We start from the raw sequence: 26,232 nt of genomic DNA on the forward strand, positions 1-26,232 counted from the left end.
AGGAGGGGGAAATGAAAAGGGACATCCCATCAAAGGCAGCTGGGTTTGCTCTGGAAAGTCTCCTCTGGATGTCGGTAAGGTGTGGGCGCGCCTGTCCCTGCGCCGGGGGCTGGGCACCGATGATTCAGCCTGGGCATCCCAGGAGGGCCCAGCTGCCCCAGGGGCACCCGGTCACTGGGTTTAGGGAGTGAAGGGAGCTCTGCAGGGACACCAGCTGGCCTTCCTGAGCACCACCGCCAGCGTTGGGAGGATGCTTCAAAGTGTCCTTTTCCTTCTGAAACGAGTTCTGATTTCTCTGTCCTTGGGGACATCAGAACTTCCCTCTGTGCCTGTGTCCTACCCTCAGCATCTTCCCAAGGCAGCCCGGGACTTTGGCTCGTGGACCCCTCTCAATGTGGTGACTGAAACACCAACAGGGTTCCACAAAAATGATACCAAACACCAACTAAGCTGAGATTTTTTGTTGGTATTTTGCTGCTGGGATTAACAGCAGCAAGGAAGCACAGTGCTGCTCATGGGAGCAATTGTTTATCTTTTATCAGCCTTTCTGGCAAGTCTCTGTTTGACACAGTTGGGTCCCAGCCCTCTGAGTATGCTGAGAATTCAGCTTCAGTCGCAGCAGAGAAGCTGTATGGATTCCATTGGATCAGGCATGCTTCAGTCTGTCAGCACTTTGGGAAACCACAGGCTCTTTCCAGAAAGATTGGTGAAAATAAACATGTTGTTTGTACATATTTGCATTGGGATGCATTTGGATCAGTATTTGCATGGGGAAGGGCGTAGCCAGAGGTCAGGGGGTGATCCTGCCCCTTCTCCTCTGCCCTAGCGAGGCACATCCGGAGGGCCGCGCCCAGTGCTGGGCTCCTCAGCACAGGAAAGTCAAGGAGCTCCTGGAGAGGGTCCAGCAGAGGCCACAGAGGTCATTTTGGGATGGAGCATCTCTGAGATGAGCAGAGACTGTGGGAGCTGGGCCTGGCCAGGCTGGAGCAGGGAAGGCTGAGAGGGGACCCCATCAACGCCTACAAATCTGCCCAGGGCTGTCAGAGGCCGGTGCCAGGACAAGGAGCACTGGCCAGGAGCTGAACCACAGCGAGTTCCACCCAACATGGGGAAGAACTTCTTTCCCTGGAGGGGCAGAGCCCTGGAGCAGCTGCCCAGGGAGGGGCTGGGGTCTCCCTCTGCAGAGCCATTGCAAACCCTGCTGGCCACGTTCCTGTGCCCCTGCTGCAGGTGGCCCTGCCTGGGCAGGGGTTGGGTGATCCCAGAGGTGCCCCAGGCCCAGCTGTTCTGTCCTGAGCCATTCCTGAGGGATCCAGAGCCGGCAGCGGCGGCCATGGCCGGGGCGGGGCTCACCTGGCGGCCCCGCCCCCTGCACGGCCCCGCCCCCTGCACGGCCCCGTCCCGCGGGTGCCGGAGCGCGTCTCGGCCGCCAGATGGCGCCAGGTGCCGGTCCCGCCCCCAGCCCGGCCCCGCCCTTCCCAAGCAGACCCCGCCCCTCCCGGCCGCGCCCCGCCCGTTCGGGCTCGCCCCCGCCCCGTCCCACGCACGTGCCCGGTAGCGGGGCGGGGCCGTGACGCCATGGCCGGCGGCGGGGCGGGGCCGTGACGTCAGGCGCGGCGGCGGCGGGCGCTCCGTGAGGTCACGGCGCGGCCCGGCCCAGCGGCCCCGCCGGCGGGGGAGCGGCGGGAGCATGGCCGAGCCGGGCCGGCGGCGGCGGGGGCGCCGCCGCCGCGGGTGGGCGCGTGGGTGCCGGTGCTGGTGGAGCAGATGGTGAACGACACGCTGGTGGTGACGCTGAGCTGCGGGGAGCGGCGCTTCACCGGCGTGCTGCTGGACTGCTCCAAGAGGTGCGGCCGGGGATGGGGGCACCGGGACCGCGGCGGGGAGCGGGGCCGGGGCGGCGGGGGCCGCGCCGCCCCCGCGCCCCTTTGTTCGGCCGGGCGGGACAAAGCGGCGGGGTCGGGACCGGCCCGGGGCACGCGGCGGGGGCGGAGCGGTGCCCCCGGACCGGCCGGACCGGCCGCCGCCCCGCACGTGGCCCCGGGGCCGGACCCCGGCCCTTCCGGCCGCAGCCCCCGCGCCGGTCGCTGCCCTCGCCGGCCTCTCTCCCCGCGCGGAGCTCCCCGAGCTCCCCCTGCCGAGCCCCCCCACGTCCCGGCAGTGCCCCGGGGCCGGGCGGCGGTTCCGGGGGGTCCCGCGGTGGTGCCGGGGTTCCCCGGCGCTGCCCGAGGTCTGCGGAGCCGAGCGGGGCATCTCGGAGCGGGGCGTCTCGGAGCGGGGCATCTCGGAGCGGGGCCGCGGGCCGGGCTCTGCACCGCGGGCCCCTCGTGGTCACTCACAGCTGCCCGGCTCTGAGGTGACCGTGCTCCCGGCAGGGCCGGCTCTCCGGGGCTGTGCGCGGTGCCGGGCCGTGTTCCTGCGGGGAGCAGGTTTGGTGCTGGGTAAGGGACAGATGAGTGCTGCGTGCGAGCGCAGCAGCCTCACCTCTCTGATCCATTCTATGCGATGTGCGGAGCAGGAGTTCTGAGCTTCATTTTTGTCATTTATCTAGTTTCACATGGCTATCCCAGGAAATTTGAGTCAGATTTTCAAACGCATTCAGGCACCTAATGCTGTGCAGAGTCCATAAACCCACCCTGGAGTCTGGTCCCAGCCTGAGCAGTTGGTGTCCCTCGAGCGCCCTAAACCATCTCTTTCTGCCTTCTCACATTTCAGTTGTTTTCCTCTGCAGTGACACTTCTTTCACCTGTTTTTTTCCACCCTAACCTTTCTCCATTATTTTTCTTCATCTTGTTTCTCCCCTTTGCTCCTAGTGGGTCCAAGAGACAGCCAGACGGGTGTTTTTCCCAGGCTTTAAGGCAGCTCTGCAGCCCGGCGCTGCCGCAGCCCTGTGGGTGGTGACACTGGGTGGGAGGCAGTGGGTGCCCTCTGAGCACCGGGGCTGTCCCCGAGGGCCAGTGCTCGTTCTGTGGCCGTCCCCTGGTGCTGCACCCTGCCCGTGGTGGTGCTGAGCGCTGGCTGGCCTGTGCTGAGCATGGCGGGCACGGAGGGGTGCTGGCCAGCACAGGGGGAGAGGCACGGCCTCTGCTCATGGCTCTCTTTGGGGACTCTGTGAGTGAGGCAGGACCCTGGCGACTTGGAGCAAGCACTGCAGTCATCCCAGGCCTGGGGCGTGGAGGGGAGGAGAGATCTCGTCCATCCTGCAGCAGAACACAGGAGTCGGGCTGGCAATGGCTGGAAGGTGAAGGTCAGGATGTGTCCCAGAGGCAGCAGGAATTTACCCACTTGGGGCTGAGCTTGGAGTGCCTGCAGTGGGTGTGTGGCAGAGCTGTTTCTCCTCCTGCTGCTGCCTCGCTGATGGAGCTGTGTCCCACCAGCTTGTCCCTGTGCAGGGGTCACCCATGCTCTGCCTGTACCCCCTGGGAGATGGGACTGGCAGGAGAAGAGCCACCAGAGCAGGTTGTTTCATCTGCATAGAAAGAGATTACCCCAGAAAGGAAGGAGGGCCTGTATGGTGATTGTTCAGCTTTCTTTTGTGGTTTAAAGTGGTTTCAGCATCAGACAGTAGATGAATCTGTTTTACTTAGTTGTGGTTGCTCCACCTCTGAAAGCGTTCAAGGTCAGCTTGGACAGGGCTTGGAGCAGCTTGTCTGATATATGACATACCAGCTCAAGGCAGGAGAATTGGAACTCCTGGATGATTTTTAAGGTCCCTTCTAACATAGACAATCTGTAATGCCTTGTTTACTTCTGCTAAGCTGTAGCGAGTGCTGTGGGGAGCTGAGCAGGAGGAAGGCCTGCCACTATGAGCACCCAGGGCACTCCTGGCCATCCAGGTCCTGGCTGGACACCTCTAGTGTTTTGCCAAAAGGGCAGGTGCAGGTTTGAACCCCAAACTGCCTGCCCGGGTGTGCAAGGGCTCAGCCCATGGGCAGCAGAACTGCCTGCCCGTGCCCTGCTCCTGCCCATGCCCATCCCCTGCCCGTGCCCTGCCTGCCTGTGCCCTGCCTGTGCCCTTTCTGCCCCCTGTGCCTTTAGGAATGGGGGGATGTAGGGAGCAGTCATGCCTGACCTCCCAGCTGCTGGGGAATTATTTGCAGAAAAAGTACTCGTGTCCCTTCCTGCCCCAGCCTGGATGATGCAGCAGCACCAGGGCCAGCCCAGTGACTGGCAGTTATTTGCTTCCAATAAACTGGCTCTGCTCAGAGTGAGCTCCATAGTGTGCATGCTCCAGTAGAGATTTAAATGCTGCCACTGTATTTCTGATAACAAGATTTGGTAGTTTTGCTGCAGTTGAGCTTACTTTAAAAGTTGGGTTTTAGTTATGCAGGGGTATAAATAAAGGAGGATGGCATCTCCTGTATCAAGCAGAGACTGGATTGAGGTAACCAAGTCCAGCTGGCTGCAGCTGCCCCAGAAAGGGGGATTACAAGCAGGGTGAAATCCCATCAGCAGTATTTCCTGCTGCTTTAATCACAGAATCCCAGAATGGCTTGGATTGCAAGGGACCTTAAAGCTCATCCTGTTTCACCCCCAGCCATGGCAGGGACACCTTCCCCTGTCCCAGGTGCTCCAGCCCCAGTGTCCAGCCTGGCCTTGGGCACTGCCAGGGATCCAGGGGCACCGGGTGCCAGGGCTGCCCACCCTGCCAGGGAACAATTCCTGCCCAGTGTCCCATCCATCCCTGCCCTCTGGCCATGGGAAGCCATCCCCCCTTGTCCTATCCCGACAGGCCCTAGTGAGAAGTTTGTCCCCATCTTTCTGACAGGCCTCCCTGCTGGACTGGTGCCTGGCACAGGCTGACAGCTGGGGAGGGCAGTGGCCGCGGGTCTGTGGGCACGTTCCATGGCACAGAGGCTGTGTCCAGCCCAGTGGGGTTCCAGGGTGCTGGTACATCAATGCTATGGGCACAAACCATCCTGTGAATGAACCTTTGGGTGCTCCACTTCTGCCAGGTGAGGAGCTCCATGCCACTCTGGAGGGTTCAGTGACCTGAACAGGGGGAGTGGGCTTGTGTCTACACGAGGAGCAGTTTTCTGTTGTGACCAAGTCATGCAGTCTCACTGCATAAAATAACCATAATTTACAGCCATCATTTCATTCAGAAATGGTCTCACTTTGGAGTATGAATGGTGCTGACATCTCTGTCTGGCTGTACAGACTGTACTGGCTTTCTGGGTTGTCATTTAAAGACACCTACATTCTTGGTTGTCTGTGTTTAAAAAAAACCTCTTGGAACAAAAATATTTTGTTCCAAATTACGTGATTTCAACAGCTTAATCCTTTCCCAGTTAAACTGTCATTGAACAGCAGGTTGTTGCACTTTTTCAGTAATGGGGAAGGCCTTTGGAGGCTCCTCTCCATCGGGAAACCCATGGCAGTGGCTTTGTGCTGCTCTTGGTGAGAGGTGTGGCACAGAGTGGATGCCTTCAGCTCCTCTTCAGTGCTCTCTGCTAATGCTTACCACAGTGTCCCCCTCTGTGACACCACCAAGGCACTCCTCCCTTGCCTCAGGAAGGGTCCTTCCTTCTGGTGGTTGGAAAGAAGGCAATGGCTGGCAAGGAGGGGAATGGGAATATAGCATCCAAAACCCACTAGTATTTGGTCTGTACCTGTTCTTCATTCCTTTGTCTCTTCTTTGTGGCTCTCCTATACAACATTTTGTTATTATTAAGAAGGCCCACGTGCTTCACTGACGGTGTGGTGTCTGCAGAAGTGTCTCTGGAAAGCCAAGGCAGAGAGCTTGCCCAGTCAGTGTTTCAGGGCACAATCTGTCCCAGTGCTGTGTTAGTGTAATATTTCTAATGCCAGGCCAAGGGCAAAAATTCATACATTTTGGAGACGTGAATTGCAGTTAAGAGTTTCAGCATTTCAGAGGATTTGCTTTTGGCAATGTCCAGGCAAGCTACTGTGTCCGGGCCTTGGTGGCCTGTAATGAGACTTGGCATTGGAGGACAGAGTATCATCGTTGTTAACCCTGCTGTTCTGGAGGAGCTGTGGGTGCCTTATGTCACCAAATACAGCAGAATGTGGAGACCAAGGAAGAGGAGCAGAGCTGTGCCTTGGTAACCTGTGCAAGTTATCCACCCAAGTCAGGGAGTTCAGGTATAGAATGAAAAACTTGAAAATCAGCCATGCATCTGCAGTGAGAAGGGCAGTTTCATAGCTCCCTAGGCTAATCCAGATCACATCCCTCCTCCGGCCTTGCCAGCCTGCTGATGCAGTAAACTGCTTTGTGGGATAAAACTTACAACCTCTTAGAGCAAAACTTTGTGCAAAGAGTTCATAGACATAGAGGTTTTGATCCCTCTGCCTTTTCTGGGAGAAGAGTAGGATGCCTTGCCAGATTTCTGCACTGCTGTTATTTTTTTCAGTGGCAGAATTGGCTGCTTGATCATAAAAGTCAAGAGAAAGTGTTGGGTTCTCAGTACTGAAGCTGTGGGATGGCGGGATCTTTTGGGTTCCCAGAGAAGCACCTTTCAAAGCTCCTGACTGTGTTTCTTTCCCTCCCCGTCCTTCTCGCCCCAATTTAGGTCTGGATTGTTCTGTCTGCCATCCTCCTTCCCGAAGCACGAGGACCCCCCCGCCGGCACCTGCGCTACGGAGCCGCCGAGGGCAGGGGAGCCGCCGAGGGCAGGGGTGGCGCTGCTGACGGCAGGGGTAGTGCTGCTGAAGGCAGGGGTGCCGCTGAGGGCGATCCGGAGCCGCGGCCCGCCGGCCCCCTGCCCGCCGAGGGCAGCGCTGAGGAGCCGCTGCCGCCGCTGCTGCCCACACCGGGCAGCCTGCCGCCCTTCCCGCCCTACTTCGAGGGAGCCCCGTTCCCCCGGCCCCTGTGGCTGCGGCACACCTACAACCAGTGGGTCCCGCAGGCGCCGCCGCGGACTATAAAGAGGACGAGGAGGCGTTTGTCGCGCAACAGGGACCCGGGCAGGCTCATCATGAGCACCATCAGGCTGCGGCCCAGGCAGGTGCTCTGCGAGAAGTGCAAGAACACGCTGAACCCCGAGGATGCCAACGCGCCGCGGCAGAACGCCAAGACCAGGAGGAAGCTGAGCATTCAGGACAAGGAGCAGAAAAAGCACGGCGACTCTGACTACATGGAGAAAAGGAACAAAAGAGAGAAGAGGGAGGATGACAAGTTTTCTGGGGAACTGGTGCATCGAACGCCAGTTATAAAAATATCCTACAGTACTCCGCAAGGGAAAGGTGAAGTGGTAAAAATCCCTTCCCGGGTTCATGGCTCAGTCAAACCGTTCTGTCCGGAGCCAGTGTTGCAGAACGGAGCCGGGGACCAAGAGGAGAGCGGGGACTCTGAACGGTGTCGACAAACCAAATGTTTAATGGACAAGTCAGCAGGCAGCCAGCTTGCTTCCATTCCAAAACTGAAGCTCACACGGCCAGTGCATTCCAGCGTGGATGTCCCACCGCCAAAGATACGGCTGAAGCCCCATCGCATCAATGATGGTGAGAGTGTTTCAATCTATAAGGCAGAACTGATTGACGAAATCAATGTCCTCCAGAACAGCAGGGAGTCCAATCCCGGAGCGTTTTACAATGATGAGTCCGCTGACAGAAGTTTAGCTGAGATGTCTTCAGGCAGTTCAGGTGAAGATGATGACTTCAAAAGGTTTCCCCAGGGTAAAGATGGACATGATAACTTGGCTTTCCTCATGAATTACCGTAAAAGAAAAGCAGATTCTTCTAGTTTATCGGTGTGTAGCAATGACAGTCTAGATGAATCCAAGTCTTCTAGTTCAGAAGTGACATCACCAGAACTGTGTGACTTTTTGCCTGGTGATGATGCCTCTGTCTCTTCATCTTCAAAAGATGAGCGTAAAATTGTGCCACCACTGACAGTTAGACTGCACACCCAGAGTGTGTCTAAATGTGTTACAGAAGATGGAAGGACTGTTTCAGTGGGGGATATTGTCTGGGGTAAAATTCACGGGTTTCCGTGGTGGCCAGCACGTGTTCTTGACATAAACCTCAGCCAGAAGGAAAACGGGGAACCTTCGTGGCGAGAAGCTAAAGTGTCATGGTTTGGTTCTCCAACGACCTCATTCTTGTCTGTCTCAAAACTCTCTCCTTTCTCGGAATTTTTCAAACTGAGGTTTAATCGCAAGAAGAAGGGCATGTACCGGAAAGCCATCACGGAAGCTGCAAAGGCAGTCAAGCACCTGACTCCAGAAATACGAGATCTCTTAACACAGTTTGAGACATAACTTTGCCTCCAGTATCAGGTGAGTGATTGCTACACTAATGCTTGCCATGAAAAGCCTCCTGGTGCTTTTTTAATCTGTATTCCACTATTTGTTTGCATTTATTTTTCCATTAAATCTGAGATTGGCAATTGTGACATTTACATGCTTGGCTGTTAGTTGGTGGGCGTAATTACACAGGTGGTGAGAAACTTAATTCCAAACTCTTTTGGGGACCATGGGAATTGGAGCCCTTCTTCCCAGAGGGAAATGCAGGCCAGGCAGGACACTGTGAGGAAGCAGCCTGTTCAAAGAACTGAAAAATCTGTCGCTGTGAGCCTGGAAGACTAACAGCTCCTAGGCTTTCAGTTTCCTTGGGTCAAAGAACTAAAACTTTCACTGGAATAAAGATGACATTTATTATATGTATGTGCTGATGCCCAGCAGTTACCTGTAACAGTTTAGGACCCCTTTGCTCCCCTCCTGATCCCTGTGGTTTGGATTTCTTATGAAGACCCTTTACAGCTCCTCAGAATGATTGTACCAAAAACTGTCTTTGTGGAACAGTATTTCAATATCTCTCACAGTACCTGGGGTTTGGTTTGTACCTAAATGTTCAGTGTTTCTCTGGGGAATGGCCTGGATCAAATGAAATTCCTTTGGGCTTCACATCTGTCTGGAGGGCATTAGGTGGGAGTGGAAACGTGAGAGCTGATTCTTTGTCATGGATGGGTTTCCCTTTCTCATCAACCAGTCTGCCTGGGATGAAAATTTGGTGCCTAAAATACAGGATGTGGCATGACTGGGAATACAAGTTCATGGGAAAATCCAGTGACTTGGATGAAACCTGGAATCATTTCACAACCTTTCTGTCATCACTGTCCAGACAAGAGCTCAGCTGTGATGGTATTAGACTAGGGGGGGATTAACTTCTGTTGAAAACCAGAGGTATCACTGGGAAGAGCCTTGTGTCAAAGACCATGCTTTCTGCAGTGTGGATCGTTATGTTGTCCCCTGAATGCTCTGCTCTGTTTCATGCTTGAAGGACTCTGTGAGCAAGCCAGGGCTGCTCCTCTGGACTCTTCTTTATCTGAACTGTCATAATGCAGTGGGGCTGGGACGGTCAGTGCTCATGTAATCCTGATGGGAAAAGGGGATTTTTTTCATACCCTCTGTCATGGGACTTCACCCCTTGCTCGAGTGTGATGAAGGACTTGCTTTGCTTGGGTTATGACTCCATCTCAGCAAGCCTGGCTGGAGTAAATAACCAGAGCATGACATATTCATGCTGTGTACTCAGGGTGTCTGACGACTGCAGCAGCAACATTTCAGCTTCCTTCTTGATCTTGCCCATAGAACTGCTGCTTAACTCTGGCTAAGGACTTTATTATATCAGGAGTGTTTGGATTGGACCCAAATTCCTATTAGCTAGATCAGGAGTATAAATAAACCTGCTGCCCAGAATGTACTGTCCTTGCCAGTGGAAGAGTCCTGGCCAATCCATGGCTCCTGTCTGGACAGTGCTGTGGTTAAAGGAGCAGCAAATTTCATCCTCTGAGCTGTCTTCACTGTGTGTGTGAGCAGTTTGGGACAAAGGTGAGGAGTGTCACCATCGTTCCTGACATCTGTCCTTGCCCTTGTGGGTCCTGGGCGGGCTGGCATGGCCCAGCTGCAGGAGAAGGGACGACTTGAGGAAGCACCTAATGCTCAGATCAGACAGGTTGGCTGTGCCTGTCAGTCCACGGGGAATGGGAAAGCTGTGGCCAAGGGGAGTCCCGAGCCCAGAGCTGGAAGTCAGAGTGGGAGGATGCTTGCCCCCACATGTCAGCCCGCAGAGAGCACTGGCTGTGGCTGCAGCAGGACCTGGCCAGGAGGGGGGCGCAGGCTGCAGGGCTGGGCCTCCAGGAGGAGAACAGCCCTTGCTCCAGAGACACAAAGGGATCTGAGCTACAGTAAACAGCAGGTCTGTAAATGGGGGAAAGAACAACATCTGGAGAACACGTGGATAAGAAAATAATGGGATGACCTGGATTAGACCAAAACTTTCCTTCCCTCAGTGCTCTTCAGCCAAACCTCTGCATGTGTGTATGGGTATATACATTTTAGCAGATACCACTGTTTTGTTGGCCTCCTTCAGCTGGCTTTTCACAGGGGATTTCCTGCCTTACGTGTCTAGCTGAGCTGCCAGCACAGTCTGCCAGGCTGAAGACAACATGACTGTTGGGTAAAGAACTGCAAAACTAGAAAAGCAGAACTACACAACTGCCTGTGTTCTACATGTCACATTTGCCTAGTTTCCCAATTAGACCAGCCTGTCTGGAGTTTTGGTACATCATTTACAAAATTGCTCATTATTTCAGAGAATTGTCTATACCTAATTCTCTCCTTGCAGCAGCATTGAATTTTGTTGCTTTCCTTTATTTTCCACAAGGTAGAACTGAAATGTTTGCTTCAGCTGCTCATTCACTGTCCCTTCCTGAAGGATATCATGAAAGGGTTTGGGCTGGAAGGAACCTTGAAGTCCATCGCATTCCACCCCCTGCCATGGGCAGGAACACCTTCCACTTCCCCATCCAGCCTGGCCTTGGACACTTCCAGGGACGCAGGGGCAGCCACGGCTTCTCTGGGTAACTTGGTAATACTGCATGGGAGCACTATAAAATCCATCATGCTGGGCCTTCTCCAGCAGTGGCACAAAGGTTTTTGTCATCAGGAGTCCATGAAGTGGCTTCAACCCTGACACCGCTCCTGCTAATCCTGGCCACAGCAGAAGTTTGTCACTGGTGACACTTTCTATGGTGAAACTTTCTGTCTTCTGGCATGTGATGTGTTCTGCAGAGGGTAGCTACTGGAAAAATGTACAAACACTGCAGGTCATTTGTGGATGCACAAAACTGGAAAAATTTTATTTTTTTTTTCTTTTAACTTGTTTTGAGTCGGAAAAGCTGGTAGGATCACTTCTGTTACTGCTTTGTCCTTGGGGTTTCTTTGCAAGGAAAGTGCTAGTCAGGTAATGACAGGGTTTTAATTAAGTAAAACAAGTTTCTGGAAAAACAACAGGCAGAATAGCAGCCTGTAGAACTCAAACTTGTACGACTTGGTTTAGAGCAGTGCCAGGAGAGACATGTCTGCTCAGCTCTTCTGGGGCTGCTCTGTAGCTTCCCTGTGTGCGGCACCAAGGAGCCAGCCCAAGGCACAAGGAAGGCAGTGCCCCTGGCTTGGAGTGACAGATGCTTGCCTCTCCCTTTATTCTTCCTGTCTCTCCCCGTCCCCAAGCTGTGACTGTGGAACCATTAAACTTGCAGATGCTGAAGGCTTTCATTTTAACTGCTATGAGCTTAATAGACCCTCAGTGGCAGTACATCAAGCTACCCATCACACTGCTCCTGTGTGCAGCAAACTCAGAGCTGGCTGCATGCTCACTGTCTATAGAAACCACTAATGTAAAACCTGGAATATCACATCGTGACTTCACCTTCAAAGGTGTTCAGGGCTCTGTGTGTCCATCCAGCCAGTGCTGCTGCCAGCAGCTTGTGAAACAGCATAAATCACTCCACAGCTGTATTTTCTAACACACCTTCCTGGTCACATGGAATATTTCGGCACAGAAGATGAATGCTTGAGATTTTTCTAGCCCTGCTTTCCAGATGCTTCAGTCCACTAAAACCAGGCATCCAACTTAATTACTGTTTCACAGTCTTCCTGCTTGGAAGTCAGCGTCTCTGCATGCTAATACAAGGTGGGAGAGCAAGTCCAGAATAGGCTGTGCTGCATTTTTGTGTGCCCAGCGCTGGTGGTTGGAGCTGCACGTTGAGTGCCATCCTGCTGATCTGCCCGTTCCAAAAGCACTTGCCTGTTGTGCCCAGGGGCTGCAGGTCCATGCTGCCCTGTCCTGGCAGCGTGGCCCCTCTCCATCCCCTCTGCTCCAGGCATATTCTTTGCAAATGCCACCAGGCCATACATTGTGCTATTTCTAACTGCACCTGCGCCAGTGCCCCGGAATGCGATCGGCTTTCAGAGCTGTAACTTCAGCTGCTGCAGGAGATTGTATCCCCCAAGGGCTTACAGCTCCCTTGGGAGCACACTGGGCTGCTGCCGGGGCTGAGGGGCTCCCAGCTCCAGCTGGAGCTCCAGGCCCCTGCTGGTTGTGCTGGCTGAGCGTGCCCGCGGTGGGCAGGGCGGGGCAGGCGGGTGTCCCCAGCAGTGTCACCGGCCCGCAGTGCACCCAGTGCCTGTACATCCACACGGGATCGAGGGCTGTGCCAGGGTCTCGGGGCGGGAAATGGGAGAGATGTGTGGACAAAGAACCTGGAAACTGGTTTCTCTGAAAACTTGCCAATAAAGTAAAAACAGAATTTCTGCATGTTTTCCTGAATTATGTTTGTTTACTTGTTTGGTGTTTGAACTCAAGTGGAGGTGTTCGAATTGCAGCTACAATTCCCCTTTTCCCAGCAAGCTTGGAGAGCAGCAGGGTGGGAGCCAAGGGGCACCCAAGGGAGTTCTCTGGTCTCCCAGGCAGGCTTGGAGCTCATCCTGCCCCTGTGGTGCTTGAGCAGGTATTTGTAGAGTATTGAGCACCTCCACGGTGCACTCACAGAAAGACTGCTTTGGGCCAGAAAGGAATAGGGGATTTTGGGATACTTGGCAGTAGGGTGTAGGGCAGGGTGCCTGTGCTCTGCAGGTGAGGAACAAACAGGATCTTCACAGAACAGCCACGCACTGCTAATGGCACACAATGGGTGACACAAACTGTACGATCACAGATGGGTTTGGGTTGGAAGATACCTTAAAGATCATTTTGTTCCACCCCTGCCATGGGGACACCTTCCACTATCCCAGGTTGCTGCAAGCCACATCCAGCCTGGTGTTTGAACAATTGAATATTTCTCATTTTCATGTTCAGGTGTGGAAAGTAGGACTTTGATCCCAACAGTTGATATGAAGGGTCTTGTTTTTCAGCCTTGATGTGTTCTGTTTTATCCATGAGTTGCCATCAGTGGTGCTGGCACCAAGGTGAGCAGGAGTGTGTGGGCTGAGTGATAAGCTCTGCTCCTGCCTGTAAAAGGCTTACAGAGCTGCCCACCTGTGAGACCAGGTGAGCACGAGATGGGATGTGCTGGTTTTGGCCAGGATACAATTAGCTTTTTTCACAGTGATGGATTTGGGGCTGCGTTTTGGCTTTGTGCTGAACACAGGGTTGATAAAATAGAGATGTTTTTGTAATTGGTGAACAAGACTTGCACAGAGCCAAGGCTGTTCCTGCCCCTCATGCAGCCATGCTGGGGAGGGGGCTGTGGGTGTGTGGGAGGTTGGGAGGGGACACAGCCAGGACAGGTGACCCCAACTGGCCCAGGGGCCGTTCCAGTCCATATGATATCATACTTGGTATATAACATGGGAAGAAGGAGGAAGGGGGGATATTTGGGGTGATGACATTTGTTTTCCCTAGTCACAGTTAACTGTGATAGGACCTTGTTCTCCTGGAGGTGGCTGAACACCTGCCTGCCCATGGAAGCAGGGATTTAATTTCTTGTTTTGCTTTGTTTGTGTGTGCAGCTTTTGCCTTCCCTATTAAGTTGTCTGTCTCAACTCATGAGTTCTCCAGCGTTTGTGCTTCCAGTTCTGGCCCTAGCACCGCTGGTGGGGGAGGGAGCAAGCGGCTGCGAGGTTCTTGGCTGCTGGATGGGGCTATACCACCACATGGGGCCTGCTTTATTTTATTTAAATCTGCTTGCTGCAGCTGTTGTGTGTGCTGTCTCTACCTGTACAGAGCACACGGGCTCTGCATTCGCCAGATAATGAACTCTGCACATCCTGAGATTACGTGCAGCTGAAATAGGCTTCTGGTGTCCGGCAGCAAGGGCACAGATGGGGCTTAATGCCTCAGCTCCTGGGGGGCTCGTGCTCTTCATTCTCCAGCCTGTGCCCCAGGGCTGCAGCTCTTCAGTCAGCCATGAGTGCTCTCTTGCTTCTCCCGGGGCTTTCTCTGCCCGAGCAGGAGCAGGAGCAGCAGGACCCTGCACGGGCACGGGTGACAGTGTCCCTCTGGTGTGTGAGGGCTGTGGCTCCTGCCCAGCCCAAGGTGCCCCTGGGCAGCAGAAGGGTTCCCCTCCCTGGGTATGCCCCAGGTGAAGGTGCCCTCGGCTGAGTGGGAGGCTCCCTGGTGCCCGAGCTGTTCACAGGAGCCTGTTGTGCTCTGCATTAGCACATGTCCCTGCCTGGGTGGCTCTGGCAGGGAGGAGCCGGGCAGCTGGTAATGGAGCTCTTCCCATTAAGCTGATGAGTTTCTGAAGGAGTGAATGCCTTCACTGACGTACCAGTTCCTGTTTCATCTGCAATGGTCCGTGCTAGTGCAGGACCAGCCAGCCTGAGTTTCTTCATGAAGTACATTTCCTGTGTGCTCTCTGCACCCGAAGAAATGAATTGCAGCAAATTACTAGTTTGGCTTCCCTTGAGAGTGATGACTTGCTCTGTTTTGATGCACGCCAATAACCTCGGCCATTTACTCATGTGGAAAACAGTCCTTTCCAAAGGCAGAAACCCTCAGTGCAGGATTTGTCATAGGGATGCTTGGATGATAGAATTTGAGAGCTCCAGTGTTGGAGAACATAGCTGCCAGCCTGCTCAAGTCAGCTGGATTCTGGTGCCGTGAGAGCTGGAGACAGTTCCAAAACCTCATGCAGCGGGCCAGAGATGGGGATCCCAGCTGCCATCCTTTCCTTCCTCCTGCGAGAGGAAGGCATAGGAAGGAAGGACTTCACCAGCTGGCTGCTAGCAGCAGCCTCTCTGCATTTCCCCCAAGGAGAGATGGCTGGAGAAACACTGATTTGGTGATGCTCAGTTACAGCCTGCTGTTAATTGCTTTATGATTAGAAAATAATCCTCAGAATAAGCTGCTTGGGCACACTTGGGGTGCTGTAGCCTCCAAAGATAAATTGTCTTCTGCACTCTGCTGCTGCTCAGTCTGGATTTATGAATGGCTTTATTTGATCCAAAACTTCATTTTTTAAATGATGAACAAGCACTTGGCTTCAGGGAAGCTGCCTTGGCTCTCCTTTGGGCACCCAGCTTAGCACCCAGGCTGTCCTGAGTCTGCCCGCAGGTGTTGTGTTAGTTACACATGGGCCAAGGCAGCAGCATCAGCTGCTGCTCCATGCTGGAAGTCGGATTTTAAACATAAATTTCTGAAGCTTTCCAGGGATGAAGTGAGAGCATACAAGGGGGCTGTCACTGTGGCTCCTCTTGGTCACATGAGAACTCCTGTGCGTGCACAGGCACCAGGGCTCTGTCATGGGGTGGCCATGCCCCTCGAGCCAGGCTGCAGAGCTGTACAGGCACAGGTGCCCAGCCAGGCTGCAGAGCTGCGCAGGTGCCCAGCCAGTCTGCAGAGCTGTGCGGGTATGGGTGCCGCCAGGCTGCAGAGCTGTACAGGCACAGGTGCCCAGCCAGGCTGCAGAGCTCTGCAGGTGCCCAGCCAGTCTGCAGAGCTGTGCAGGTATGGGTGCCCAGCCAGGCTGCAGAGCTGTGCAGGTACGGGTGCCCAGCCAGGCTGCAGAGCTGTGCAGGCACGGGTGCCCAGCCAGGCTGCAGAGCTGTGCAGGCACGGGTGCCCAGCCAGGCTGCAGAGCTGTGCAGGCACGGGTGCCCAGCCAGGCTGCAGAGCTGTGCAGGTGCCCAGCCAGTCTGCAGAGCTGTGCAGGCACGGGTGCCCAGCCAGGCTGCAGAGCTGTGCAGGCACAGGTGCCCAGCCAGGCTGCAGAGCCCTGCAGGTGCCCAGCCAGGCTGCAGAGCTGTGCAGGTATGGGTGCCCAGCCAGGCTGCAGAGCTGTGCAGGTGCACGTGCCCACCCAGGCACAGGGACCGAGCTGCATGCCAAGGTTCCAGCATTCCAAGTCAAGGAGCATGCAGCTGTTTTAAAGCTGCTTCTGTGTTGCTGGTAGCCCCAGCTTTCTGCTCCCACCGGACAGAATCCCTGATACTTGCCCTCAGGTAGTTCCTGGAGCAGCTGATGTTTTGTCCCTGTCCCCATGGAGGAGCCCCAGCTGCCCTGGCAGTGGCAGGACCCTTCCCTGGGACCTGTTTGGCACTGTACTTCTGGTGTGATTCTTTCTTCCTCCCAGTGAGGAATCCCAAAGAATCCAGCCACCCGAGGGCTTGCTGTTACCTCCTCAGCCAGGAAATGCATTTTTTCCTGTTTAGACAAGATCCTCTCACTGTAATGTCTCTAAAGTGTCAGTGCTTTCAAAGCCACTTGAGGGATATTGTTCCAGGTCCTTGGGCCTCAGGAAGGTTTTCCTAGGTGTAAGGTGATAAACCTGCAAGTGAGATTGTTGTGTGTTCTTGAAAGTCTCTCTGTTCATCAGAAGACAAAGAGATTCTCCTGCAAGATTAGGTACGAATTTATACTCTGTTGGCTGCAGGTAATAGAGCCCTGGGGTGAGACCTCCCAGTTTCTGCCAAATACTGAAAGAGTGTGTGAAACCTGATTGCAGCCCTTCTCTGGTATACAGCTTTTGGGACAGATGTTCCTGGGTATTGAATCAGCTCTTTGCATTCTGCATTGTGTGGCCAATGCTGAGGATCATTCTGGATGCTGAGTCTGAGTGAATCAGTGTCACTTTGGGTCCCCTGCCTGCAGAAGCAGTGCTGCTGCCATGTCAGCAGCTTTGGAGATGTGATCCTCTTCCTGTGTTTGGTGTTCTTGGTTCATTGTGCTCTGTAAGTCACAAACCTCAACTATTGGGCTCTGTAAGTCACAAACCTCAGCTGGCGTGGTTTGAAGGTTTCTGATCTGCTCCTCTGTGGTGTTAATGTTGTATGTCAGGAGCACAGATCCAAGCTGGTGTCTCCTGCACTTCCAACTCAGCTGACATGGCACAGACTTAGGGCTGGTCATATTCTTGTGCTGCTGGAGCTGCATTGCACTGGGAACAAGGTGCAGTGATGCTTCTGCAGCTGGTCTGGGTGAGTGGACGTGTCCGTGTCATTCTCTCCCTTGGTTCTGTATCACCGAGTTGTTCCATGCGTCTTCTGGCTTCTTCACTAGAAGCAAGTGGATTTTCCCCTTCAACTCTTCCAGGGCTTCCACACTGTAGCCTGGCTGGGGCTCTGCAGCTGGGCTCTGCAGCTGGGCACCACAGCCTGGCACCATAGCCTGGCACTGTGGCTGGCCACTGCAGCTGGGTTACTGCAGCTGAGCACTGCAGCCAGGCACTGTGGCTGGGCACTGCAGCCAGGCACCGCAGCCAGGCACTGCAGCTGAGCACTGCAGCCACAGTCAGCAGCTTGAGCACTTGCAGGTACTTAGAAAAGCTTCTGTACGGCTGCTCTCAAGGGGAGAATAATCCTATTTTGTAGATTGTGTTCGGAAAGTGGAGGCAGATGTTCTTCACGTGGTGCGCTCCGTGGGGACTTGTGGCGGATTAACCTACAGTAACCCACCAGAACAGGGACTCCAGAGTCTTTAAGCCAGACCAGAGATTTATTATCATCACTGAAATTCATATCATGTCGGTCTTGGGGAAAATCCCACTCTTACTTTGGGTTTGTTAGCCTGACAGCTTCCTTCCCAAGCTGCAGCCGCTGCTGGCTGTGCCTGCTGGGCCAGCTGGGAGCAGGAGAATTCCTGGCTATATTTAGAGGGAAGCCGCAGCGTGTGCCTTGCCGCTCTGCCACAGTAACCTCTCCCTCTCTGGCTTTCTTCAAGGTAACAGAAGACGAGCACAGCTGTTCTCCTAGAGGGTCACCGAGTCTGTAGCGCCGGACGCGCTCCCGGGGACGCGGGCGGCCGCCGCACACGGCACGAGGATGGGGCTCCGGGCAGAGCGCTCCGCGTGCCACGGGACAGGTGACAGGGACGTGGAGCTGGGAGGCTCTTCTGGCGTGAGGCAGGGAAGGCTTAAGGATATCTTACCCTACAATGAGAATTTGACCAGTCGGACGGCAATGAACTAGGAGAACAGCAAAAACCACAACTCGGAATGTAGTTATTACTTAAAAGTTAGCTATTCTTGATAAAATTCCCCAGATTATTGCTGCTGCTGCTGCTTATTTTACTTACAGATTTCACACACTTGTTAATTTTAAAGCTACCGAACTTTTATTCAATACTGTACCCTGAGAAATGTAATTGGGTCAGGACATGCAATAGAATGAAATCATTGTAGTGTCTTAAGTACAATGGACTCACTTTGTGTCTATTAAACCTTGGAAGATGTGCAACACACAACAGTGTGGCTCTCATTGCATGTTAAAACTTTCTGGTGTCATTTACTGCAGAGCAGGAGAATCAGTGGTTCCAGGTGCATGGACAAGCAGTGCTGGGGACTTGGATGTCCTTGGGTCCTCCCCCTGTGCTTTCCCAGGTCACCTGGAGGAGCAGCACAGCACAGCCTGGGCCTGCCCTTGCTGCATGCAGAGGGTTAGTGCTCCCGCCAGGGAGGGAATCCATGTTCTGAGCTGAACATGAACATGCATATGAGCATGAAGTTGTATGTTCACACTCTGAGTGGGGTTTAAGGCCCTCTGAACATGTTGGACAGAAGGGTCCTCTCCTTACCCACGACCAAGAGGTGATGCATGATTCTGAACCAGCAACCAAACAGCTTTTTTTTGCCAAATTCAAATGGTTCACAAACTGAAGTGACATATGGACAGGATTTTGGAACTGTAACAGTTCATTTTTTGGGTTTGTGTTAGTCTACCCTTTCCTTGGATTCCCTCAGTCCAGAGACATTAATTTGAGGTGGTCTGTTGCTTCTGGTGCTGGGGAAAGCAGTTGAGAGTGTCCCTGCTCAGTACAGTGCTGTCTGGCTGTGGGAGGTTGCCTTGGAGCTGCAGGATCCCTGCACTGATCCTGTTCCTGTCAGCTGGACCTGCTGCAGCGAACACGGGATGAACTCTCGCTGCGTTAGGGCGAGCAGGTCGGAAATCACACAGGCTCGTGTTTTCCTGGTTTGTGCTGCTTCACACTGTGGTCTTTGAATGTCAGCAAGAGAGCTGAGAGCTTCCCGTTTCAGCAGCAAAGTGTCACAAGGAGAGCTCAGCACCAAACCCCTTCTGCAGAGCCTCAGAAATGTGCATCAGAGCAGCGGGAAGGTTGTGGTGTACGACAGGAGATGTTGAACCAGGACAGCTGTTTCCCAAGGCCCATTTCGGTCACCTCTGCAAACAAATCAATGAGCCTTCCTGTTTTCCAAAAATAAGTGCCAGAAGGACAGCAGTATCCAGCAGGAGATGTGTTCCTGCACCTTGTGTGAAGCCTTTGTGCAGTGGGTGTTTACCCAGGCTGGCAGAGGTGCTCCTGTGCTGGGAGTGCTCCTGCTCCAGGAGAAACAGCCTTGCCTTTCTTAGCTCCTGCCTGTCTGCCCTCAGGGGCTCTTTGTGAGGCTTTTTCTAGCATCTTCTTGAGCTGGGACTGGGCTGTCCTGATGGCTGCAAGGTGGTTTTTGTGTTTTCTGCTCACACAGTTGTGCACTGTACAAAATTCCTGCCCAAAAGTGCTGCCAAGCGTTTGGCTGTAGCATTACAGCAGAGAGCTGCAGGGAGGCACAAGCAGCCTTCTGTTCACTTAAAAAATAATTTTAAAAGGCAAACAAGAATAACCAGGAGCCTATTCCTCACTACTCCCAGGAAAAGCACTTGTCCACTCCCATCTCCAGTGAAGGGCTGCTCCATCTCACATGTCGAAAGGCTGCTCCAAGGTTGAGGAGATGCCAAGGACAGTAGGTGAGTGCTGGCCACGTTCCTGAGCAGGCAGCCCATTGGGCACAATGGGCAAGCAGGAGCATTCTTCAGACCAGCTGTTCAGTCTCTGCTGGGTGTGAGGGAGCTGTGTGATACCTCACACATGGGGCCACTGATTTTCTCTGGGCTTGGGTCATGGGATGGCTTGGGAGGGTTTGCTCAGGGCCAGTGTCCATCCTGTAATGCTGGGGTGGTCCCCAGGGTGGAGTTGTTTAGGGGATGTCCAGCTTTTCCCCACTGTCTCTGCAGTATCAGATCAGCCCTGCCAGCTGTGTCACAGCACGGTGGGAGCTGCTGGCCTTGCCCTCTGCCCCGTGGATGGGCACAGACGGGCACTGGCAGCTCGTGCCCTCCGGCAGTGCTCTGCTCCTGCAGGCTGAGGGGGACTGAGTGCCCGTGTCCGTGCCAGAAACCTCCCCTGTCCTCCCCTGCAGGCTGCTGTGGCCAGGCAGGGCTCCCGCTGTCCTTGCACCTGGGTGTGTGACATTCCTGACATTGCTGTGCCCTGTGGAGAGCAAACAATGGGCTGTTCCTGCCCTGGGCTCTGCTGCTGAGAGCTGAGGGGAAGTGCCAGTGCCAGCAGGCGGGAGGTTCCAGAGCTGGTTTGCTGCCCTTTGTGCCCGGGGCTGGGCAGGGACCCTCCTCCAGAGAGCACTGAAAATTGGTGTGCCAGGTCTCCTTGTTTTCCTGTGTCCCTAGTGATGCCCATTGGTCTGACAGCTGTCTGTCTGCCCTAACACCAGTTTGAAGAATAAAAAAGAGGAGTGGCGTTTCAGTGCTGCAGGTGAGTCACTGGATTTTTGACACTTTACTAAGATCTGCCACAGACAGTTCCAGTACAAACATGGTAACAGAAAGTGGTGCTTGGGAGGCAGGGGAGTGCAGGGACACAGATCCTGCTAGGACTGAGCAGCTCAGTGCAGAGGTGGGTTAAACCCCAGCCTTACACAGCACCAAACCACAGCCCAGCTGTGGGGCTGTGTGGGGGCTGCCAGAGCTGCCCCACTGCTCCTCGGTGGAAAGATGACTCAGGTTTTGGCAAGGCTGAAAGGATGAATCTCGTAGCAAATTGCTTCTTTGCCTTGGCCATTATGCAGATAAATGAAAATAATTTCTCAGCAAGTGCAAATGCATAAGCCAAGAGTACAGTGATCGTTCATTTCTTAACTGGTTTAAAAAACCTAGTGTGGAAGATTCTAAATATCACTTTTAATAATGTGAGGTTGGAATGGCTTAATTCAGTCTTTGACTGTGTCAGAGTAAAAGCTGCATTGGGTTAAAAACCTGAATGTAACATTGAGGAATGGTGAGTGGTCTGTAGCATTCCCTGTGCTTCCCATGCAGTCCCACCCCCTGCCACAGGCAGGGACACTTGTCTAGACCAGGTTGCTGCAAGTCCCATCCAGCTTGGCCTGGAACACTTCCAGGGATGGGGCAGCCACAGTTTCCCTGGGCAACCTTTGCCAGGGCCTCACCTCCCTCACAGGGCAGAATTTCCAGTGTCCCATCTGACCCTGCCCCCTGTCAGTATGAAGCCATTCCCCCTTGTCCTGTCCCTCCAGGTCCTCGTCCAAAGTCCCTCACCATTATTCAAACCTCAGGATTTTTTGTAATACGGCTTTTTGCTAATATTCTAAATCTATAGATTAAATTTTAGAGTCGTGGTGGGCAAACCATTGTAGCACCTGCTTGTCTTAACCTGTGATGTTTCCCTAAATCTTCTCTTGCCTCTCTTCCAGCTTCAAGATTTCTGTTCTCTTTGGGCACTTCCCAGGGATCCTGGGAAGCACTTTTGCATTGATCTGTCCTGCTCACCTGGCTGTAGCCTCACTGCAGTAATCCTTCCTGAGGCTGAAGTGTTGCCTTATGAGGAAATGGAGCTTTAAATGTGAAAATAGCTTTGTCCTGGCAAAAGAGAAATCTGCTCTTCTGGAATGTGGGAATTTTCTTATTTGACTAGATCTTCAGATTAGATACTGTCCATTTTTTATTCCTGCCTGTAGCAGAGGACTTCCAAGCAGCCTCGGTGTGTTTTTCTCTGTGTCTCAGGATTTATGGCTCTGCTGTTAGGCCAGGGATCGACCTCAAGCAGCAGTAGCCAGGCGGGAGCTGGGGTCCCCTGCCCCACACCTTTCTCATCCCTCGGCAGGGAGCCCAAGCCAAGGTGCTGGACCATGACTGTGACCGTGACTGTGACTGCGACTGTGACCGTGACTGTGACCGTGACTGTGACCATGACAGTGGCTGCCCTGGCTCCCTCATCCCGGCCTGTCCATCCCTGCCTGGTCCTGCCAGGCTCCAGCCAAGGGCTGCGGGGAGCCCCGCTCTGCCTGCAGCTGATCCATGTGCCTGAGCCTGAGCTCTGGCTGCACAGGAGGGACCGGCCTGGACACAGAGAATGTGTCCCCGAGCATCGCAGGGAATTGGGCAGGGCTGCCCACCTCTCCAGGGTGGCTCAGGCAAGCACCATTAAAGGGCAGCTTGCTTTAATCCACTCAAACGTCTGTCGTCTATGGAAAATATTTCCTTTCTCCTCAACTCTTTTTTTCTTAAGTGCATCTCATAAAACACAAAGTTGGGCAAGTTGTTTCTAAAGCAGATTTCTGAGGGAAAGCACATAAACTGCAAGCTGGTTTGCATTAGACACCAAAACCTGGAGCATTTGGCTTTGATAACGAGGCCCGGCGTGGCTTGCAGCAGAACGTAGCTGCATCAGGAATCTGAGGGCAGCTGAGCTGGCTCCAGGCAGGGAGGGGCTGCTTTTCCTTGGGTAGCCCTTGCTGCCGCTGCAGGAACGCTGAAGGCCACCTGCAGTGGGTGGGGGTGGCACAGGGACAAAGCCTCGGTCCCGAGGGGCGAGGGGTCCGGGCTGGGGGAGGAGGGGCCCGGCCGTGCCAGGGCCTAACCCCTAACCCTAACCCTAACCCTAACCCTAACCGCTGCCAGTGTGTGGGGTTTCCCGGTGGCCAGCCTGGAGCAGGGAAACCTTTGGGGGCACATCCCCTGAAATGCAGCATCTTCCTGTGTGCCTTTGCCCGCCGTTCAGGAAAGGAGTGTCCCTCACTTGCCAGGCGAGGCAGGGGAGACACTGGCACACCCCAGGCTGGAATGGGGCTGTGCTGCTGCTGCTGGCAAGCTGGCATGGGCATGGTGACACCAGGTCACTCGGCCACGAGTGGTGGCTGCTGAAGGTGAAGGTGGCTCTGCTGCTGGACAGGCTTGGGCTGGGCACCAGGGCTGTGGGGAGGAGAGCGGAGGGGATGAGCAGGGCAGCCCTGGGCGGGTGGGACCTGGAGTGAGGGGTGCCAGCCCTGCGGCCCCACATGGGCACAGGGCACAGTGAGGGTGCCAGCCCTGCAGCCCCACATGGGCACAGGGCACAGGGCACAGTGAGGGGTGCCAGCCCTGCGGCCCCACACGGGCACAGGGCACAGTGAGGGGTGCCAGCCCTGCGGCCCCACATGGGCACAGGGCACAGTGAGGGGTGCCAGCCCTGCAGCCCCACATGGGCACAGGGCACAGTGAGGGGTGCCAGCCCTGCAGCCCCACATGGGCACAGGGCACAGGGCACAGTGAGGGGTGCCAGCCCTGCAGCCCCACATGGGCACAGGGCACAGGGCACAGTGAGGGGTGCCAGCCCTGCAGCACAGGGCACCAGGCTCTGGAGCACACGTTCCTGCAGAGGGGAGCTCGCTCTGGCTCTGTGAGAGGTGCCAGCCCTGCAGCACAGGGCACCAGGCTCTGGAGCACACGTTCCCTGCAGAGGGGAGCTCGCTCTGGCTCTGTGAGAGGTGCCAGCCCTGCAGCACAGGGCACAGGGCACCAGGCTCTGGAGCACACGTTCCCTGCAGAGGGGAGCTCGCTCTGGCTCTGTGAGAGGTGCCAGCCCTGCAGCACAGGGCACAGGGCACCAGGCTCTGGAGCACACGTTCCCTGCAGAGGGGAGCTCGCTCTGGCTCTGTGAGAGGTGCCAGCCCTGCAGCACAGGGCACCAGGCTCTGGAGCAGCGCTTCCCTGCAGAGGGGAGCTTGTGAGAGGTGCCAGCCCTGCAGCACAGGGCACCAGGCTCTGGAGCACACGTTCCCTGCAGAGGGGAGCTCGCTCTGGCTCTGTGAGAGGTGCCAGCCCTGCAGCACAGGGCACCAGGCTCTGGAGCACACGTTCCCTGCAGAGGGGAGCTCGCTCTGGCTCTGTGGCTCCCGGCTGGCTGGGGTGGGGATCCTGCCTGCTTTGATTCTGCTGCTGACTCTTCCCCCAGCCCATCATTTTGCTGCACGGCATGGTTGCAGGAGCTGTAATGGCTCTGCGTGGTGTGGGTTTGCTGCTGGGTGTGAGCTAATGAGCAGTTGGGGATCAGGCTCTGCTGGTCCCAGCGCTGGCACTGCGGGGCAGCGCCCGGCTGTGCCACCGAGCCCTGCCTGGGGCGGGTGACCCATGCTGCTGTTGGCACAAAGGCACCACAGGCACCAATATCTGTATCGGCGAGGTTTAAATAGGAATCCTTGTGTTACTGCAGCCTCTCCAAACCCTAATTATTTATAATTTCCACAGTTGAACCTCTGTTGCTAAAGAAAAATTGAATTTTCCCAGCGGCACGGAGGCTTGGCTGATGAGTCACGGCGCTTCCTTAGCTAATCTTAGAGCCACTGTGAATTACTCACTGGCTGCTGATACGGAGTAGGCTGAGAAAATGCTCCTTTGGAGTGGATAATTTTGGAATTTGGGCCTCTTCCCTGGCAGGAGAGGGTGTGAGTGTGTGGGGGTTCAAAGCCATTATGTGGGTGCATGCTGGTCTCCCAAGGGGATCCTAACACATAAAAAACTCAGAGCCTGGGCTGCTTTCTCCAGTCAGATCCATGGGTGAATTTCAGAGTGCAAGGATGTTTTAAATTTGGAAATAACTCACTGTGAGTCCGTGCTGTCAGGTAGTTGGGGTAATGGCCCTAGTGAGAGAGGTTTGGGGAGGACAGCGTTTCTTCTGGGAACATTAAATATTGAGGTTGATAATGGGGGAGCACAAAAGTGAGTTTGGGGTGGCATTCTTGGGGGTGTCCCATGCAGGGCCTGGAGATGGACTCGATGATCCTTGTGGCTCCCATCCACTGCAGGAGATTCTGTAATTCTATGACTTCTGTAGTTTTTAGATTTTCTCTGGAGTTGATGTTTTCTTTCAAAGTCTCCCAAAAAGGTGTGTGTCTGAGGAAGCAAGATCACACATGTTCTCTGTGAAATGTCCATGTTCCCCCTGGAAAACATGATGGGATCATGAAGCTGAAATCCCTGAGTGCTCCCTGGCCAGGCACACGTCCCTGTGGGCAGCACCTGCCAGGCTCTGGCAGCCACAGGGCAATGCCCATGGGCAGCTGTCAAACTGCAGGACCTTGCAGGACCCTTTGGGGTGGTGGGAGGCATTTCCTGGGGGAGCCGCAGGGAATTATTCCTGCTGCTGTAATGATTTTTTTCTTTCTTTTTATTATGGCTTATTTGTTTGTGCACCAAAAATTTCATCAACATTTTCCCAAGTGGTTGTTCCCAGCATGGCTTGAACTAACAAAGTTTATTACAGGTAATTTTTCTCCCTGGTGCCAGACGCTGTCAGCTGCTGATTTGTGCTGCCAGCTCAGCCTCAGGGGATGGTCCCTGACACATGAAACAGCTCTTGGTATGATAATTGCAGCAATTTCAAGAAACAGGAGTAGGGGTCTGGGCAGGAATTGCCTTTGGGAACATCTGTTTCACCTTTCTGTCTATGACCTCTTTCTGAAAACATCTTTTCAATTAAAAAAAAAGCTTGGTCAGTATGACCCATTCTTGGAGTGACTCACAAATGGGTGTGAGAGCTACACGAGTGCAACTTCTCCTGTGCAAATGGTGGGAAGAGGATCAGGCTTTGGCAGGTGCTGAGGTATGGAGGGAGGTTTGGAGCCCCCATCCCTGGAGGTGTCCAAGGAGTGACTGGGCATGGCACTCAGGGCCCTGGGCTGAGCGCCAGCAAGGGCACTGGTCACAGGCTGGACTCATGGTGTTGGAGCTCTTTTCCAGCCTCAGGGATTCTGGGATTCTAGGAGAACTCTCCAGCCTGTGTCTGCCACCCTCTGCTCGCAGCCTGGTAACGCCAGTTTCTGAGTTTGATGGAGCTGCAGCTGCCCCAGGTTTGTTGTGTTCAGAGACCTGGAATCCATGGCATTCCCAAGGGAAGGCCATGCTGCATGGACAGGGCCCAGCTCCATCTCTGCTCTGCAGGCCCCAGCTGGCTCTGGTCAGGCTCCCATGCCAGGCAGAGCCAGCC

General features: G+C 54.6%; 1 protein-coding gene across 1 annotated transcript; it reads left to right on the forward strand.

The window, feature by feature from the left end:
* Positions 1–1,716: 1,716 nt before the first annotated feature.
* On the forward strand, positions 1,717–18,543 carry PWWP2B (PWWP domain containing 2B; the record flags this gene model as incomplete). Its single annotated transcript, XM_030951768.1, is given in 4 exon segments — positions 1,717–1,847; positions 6,534–6,742; positions 6,745–8,240; positions 17,905–18,543. Coding segments are annotated over 3 exon segments (1,818 nt in total), but the record flags the coding sequence as incomplete, so codon positions are not given.
* Positions 18,544–26,232: the final 7,689 nt, after the last annotated feature.

Source organism: Camarhynchus parvulus, chromosome 6 (genome assembly GCF_901933205.1).
Source record: "Camarhynchus parvulus chromosome 6, STF_HiC, whole genome shotgun sequence".
NCBI lineage: Eukaryota > Metazoa > Chordata > Aves > Passeriformes > Thraupidae > Camarhynchus > Camarhynchus parvulus.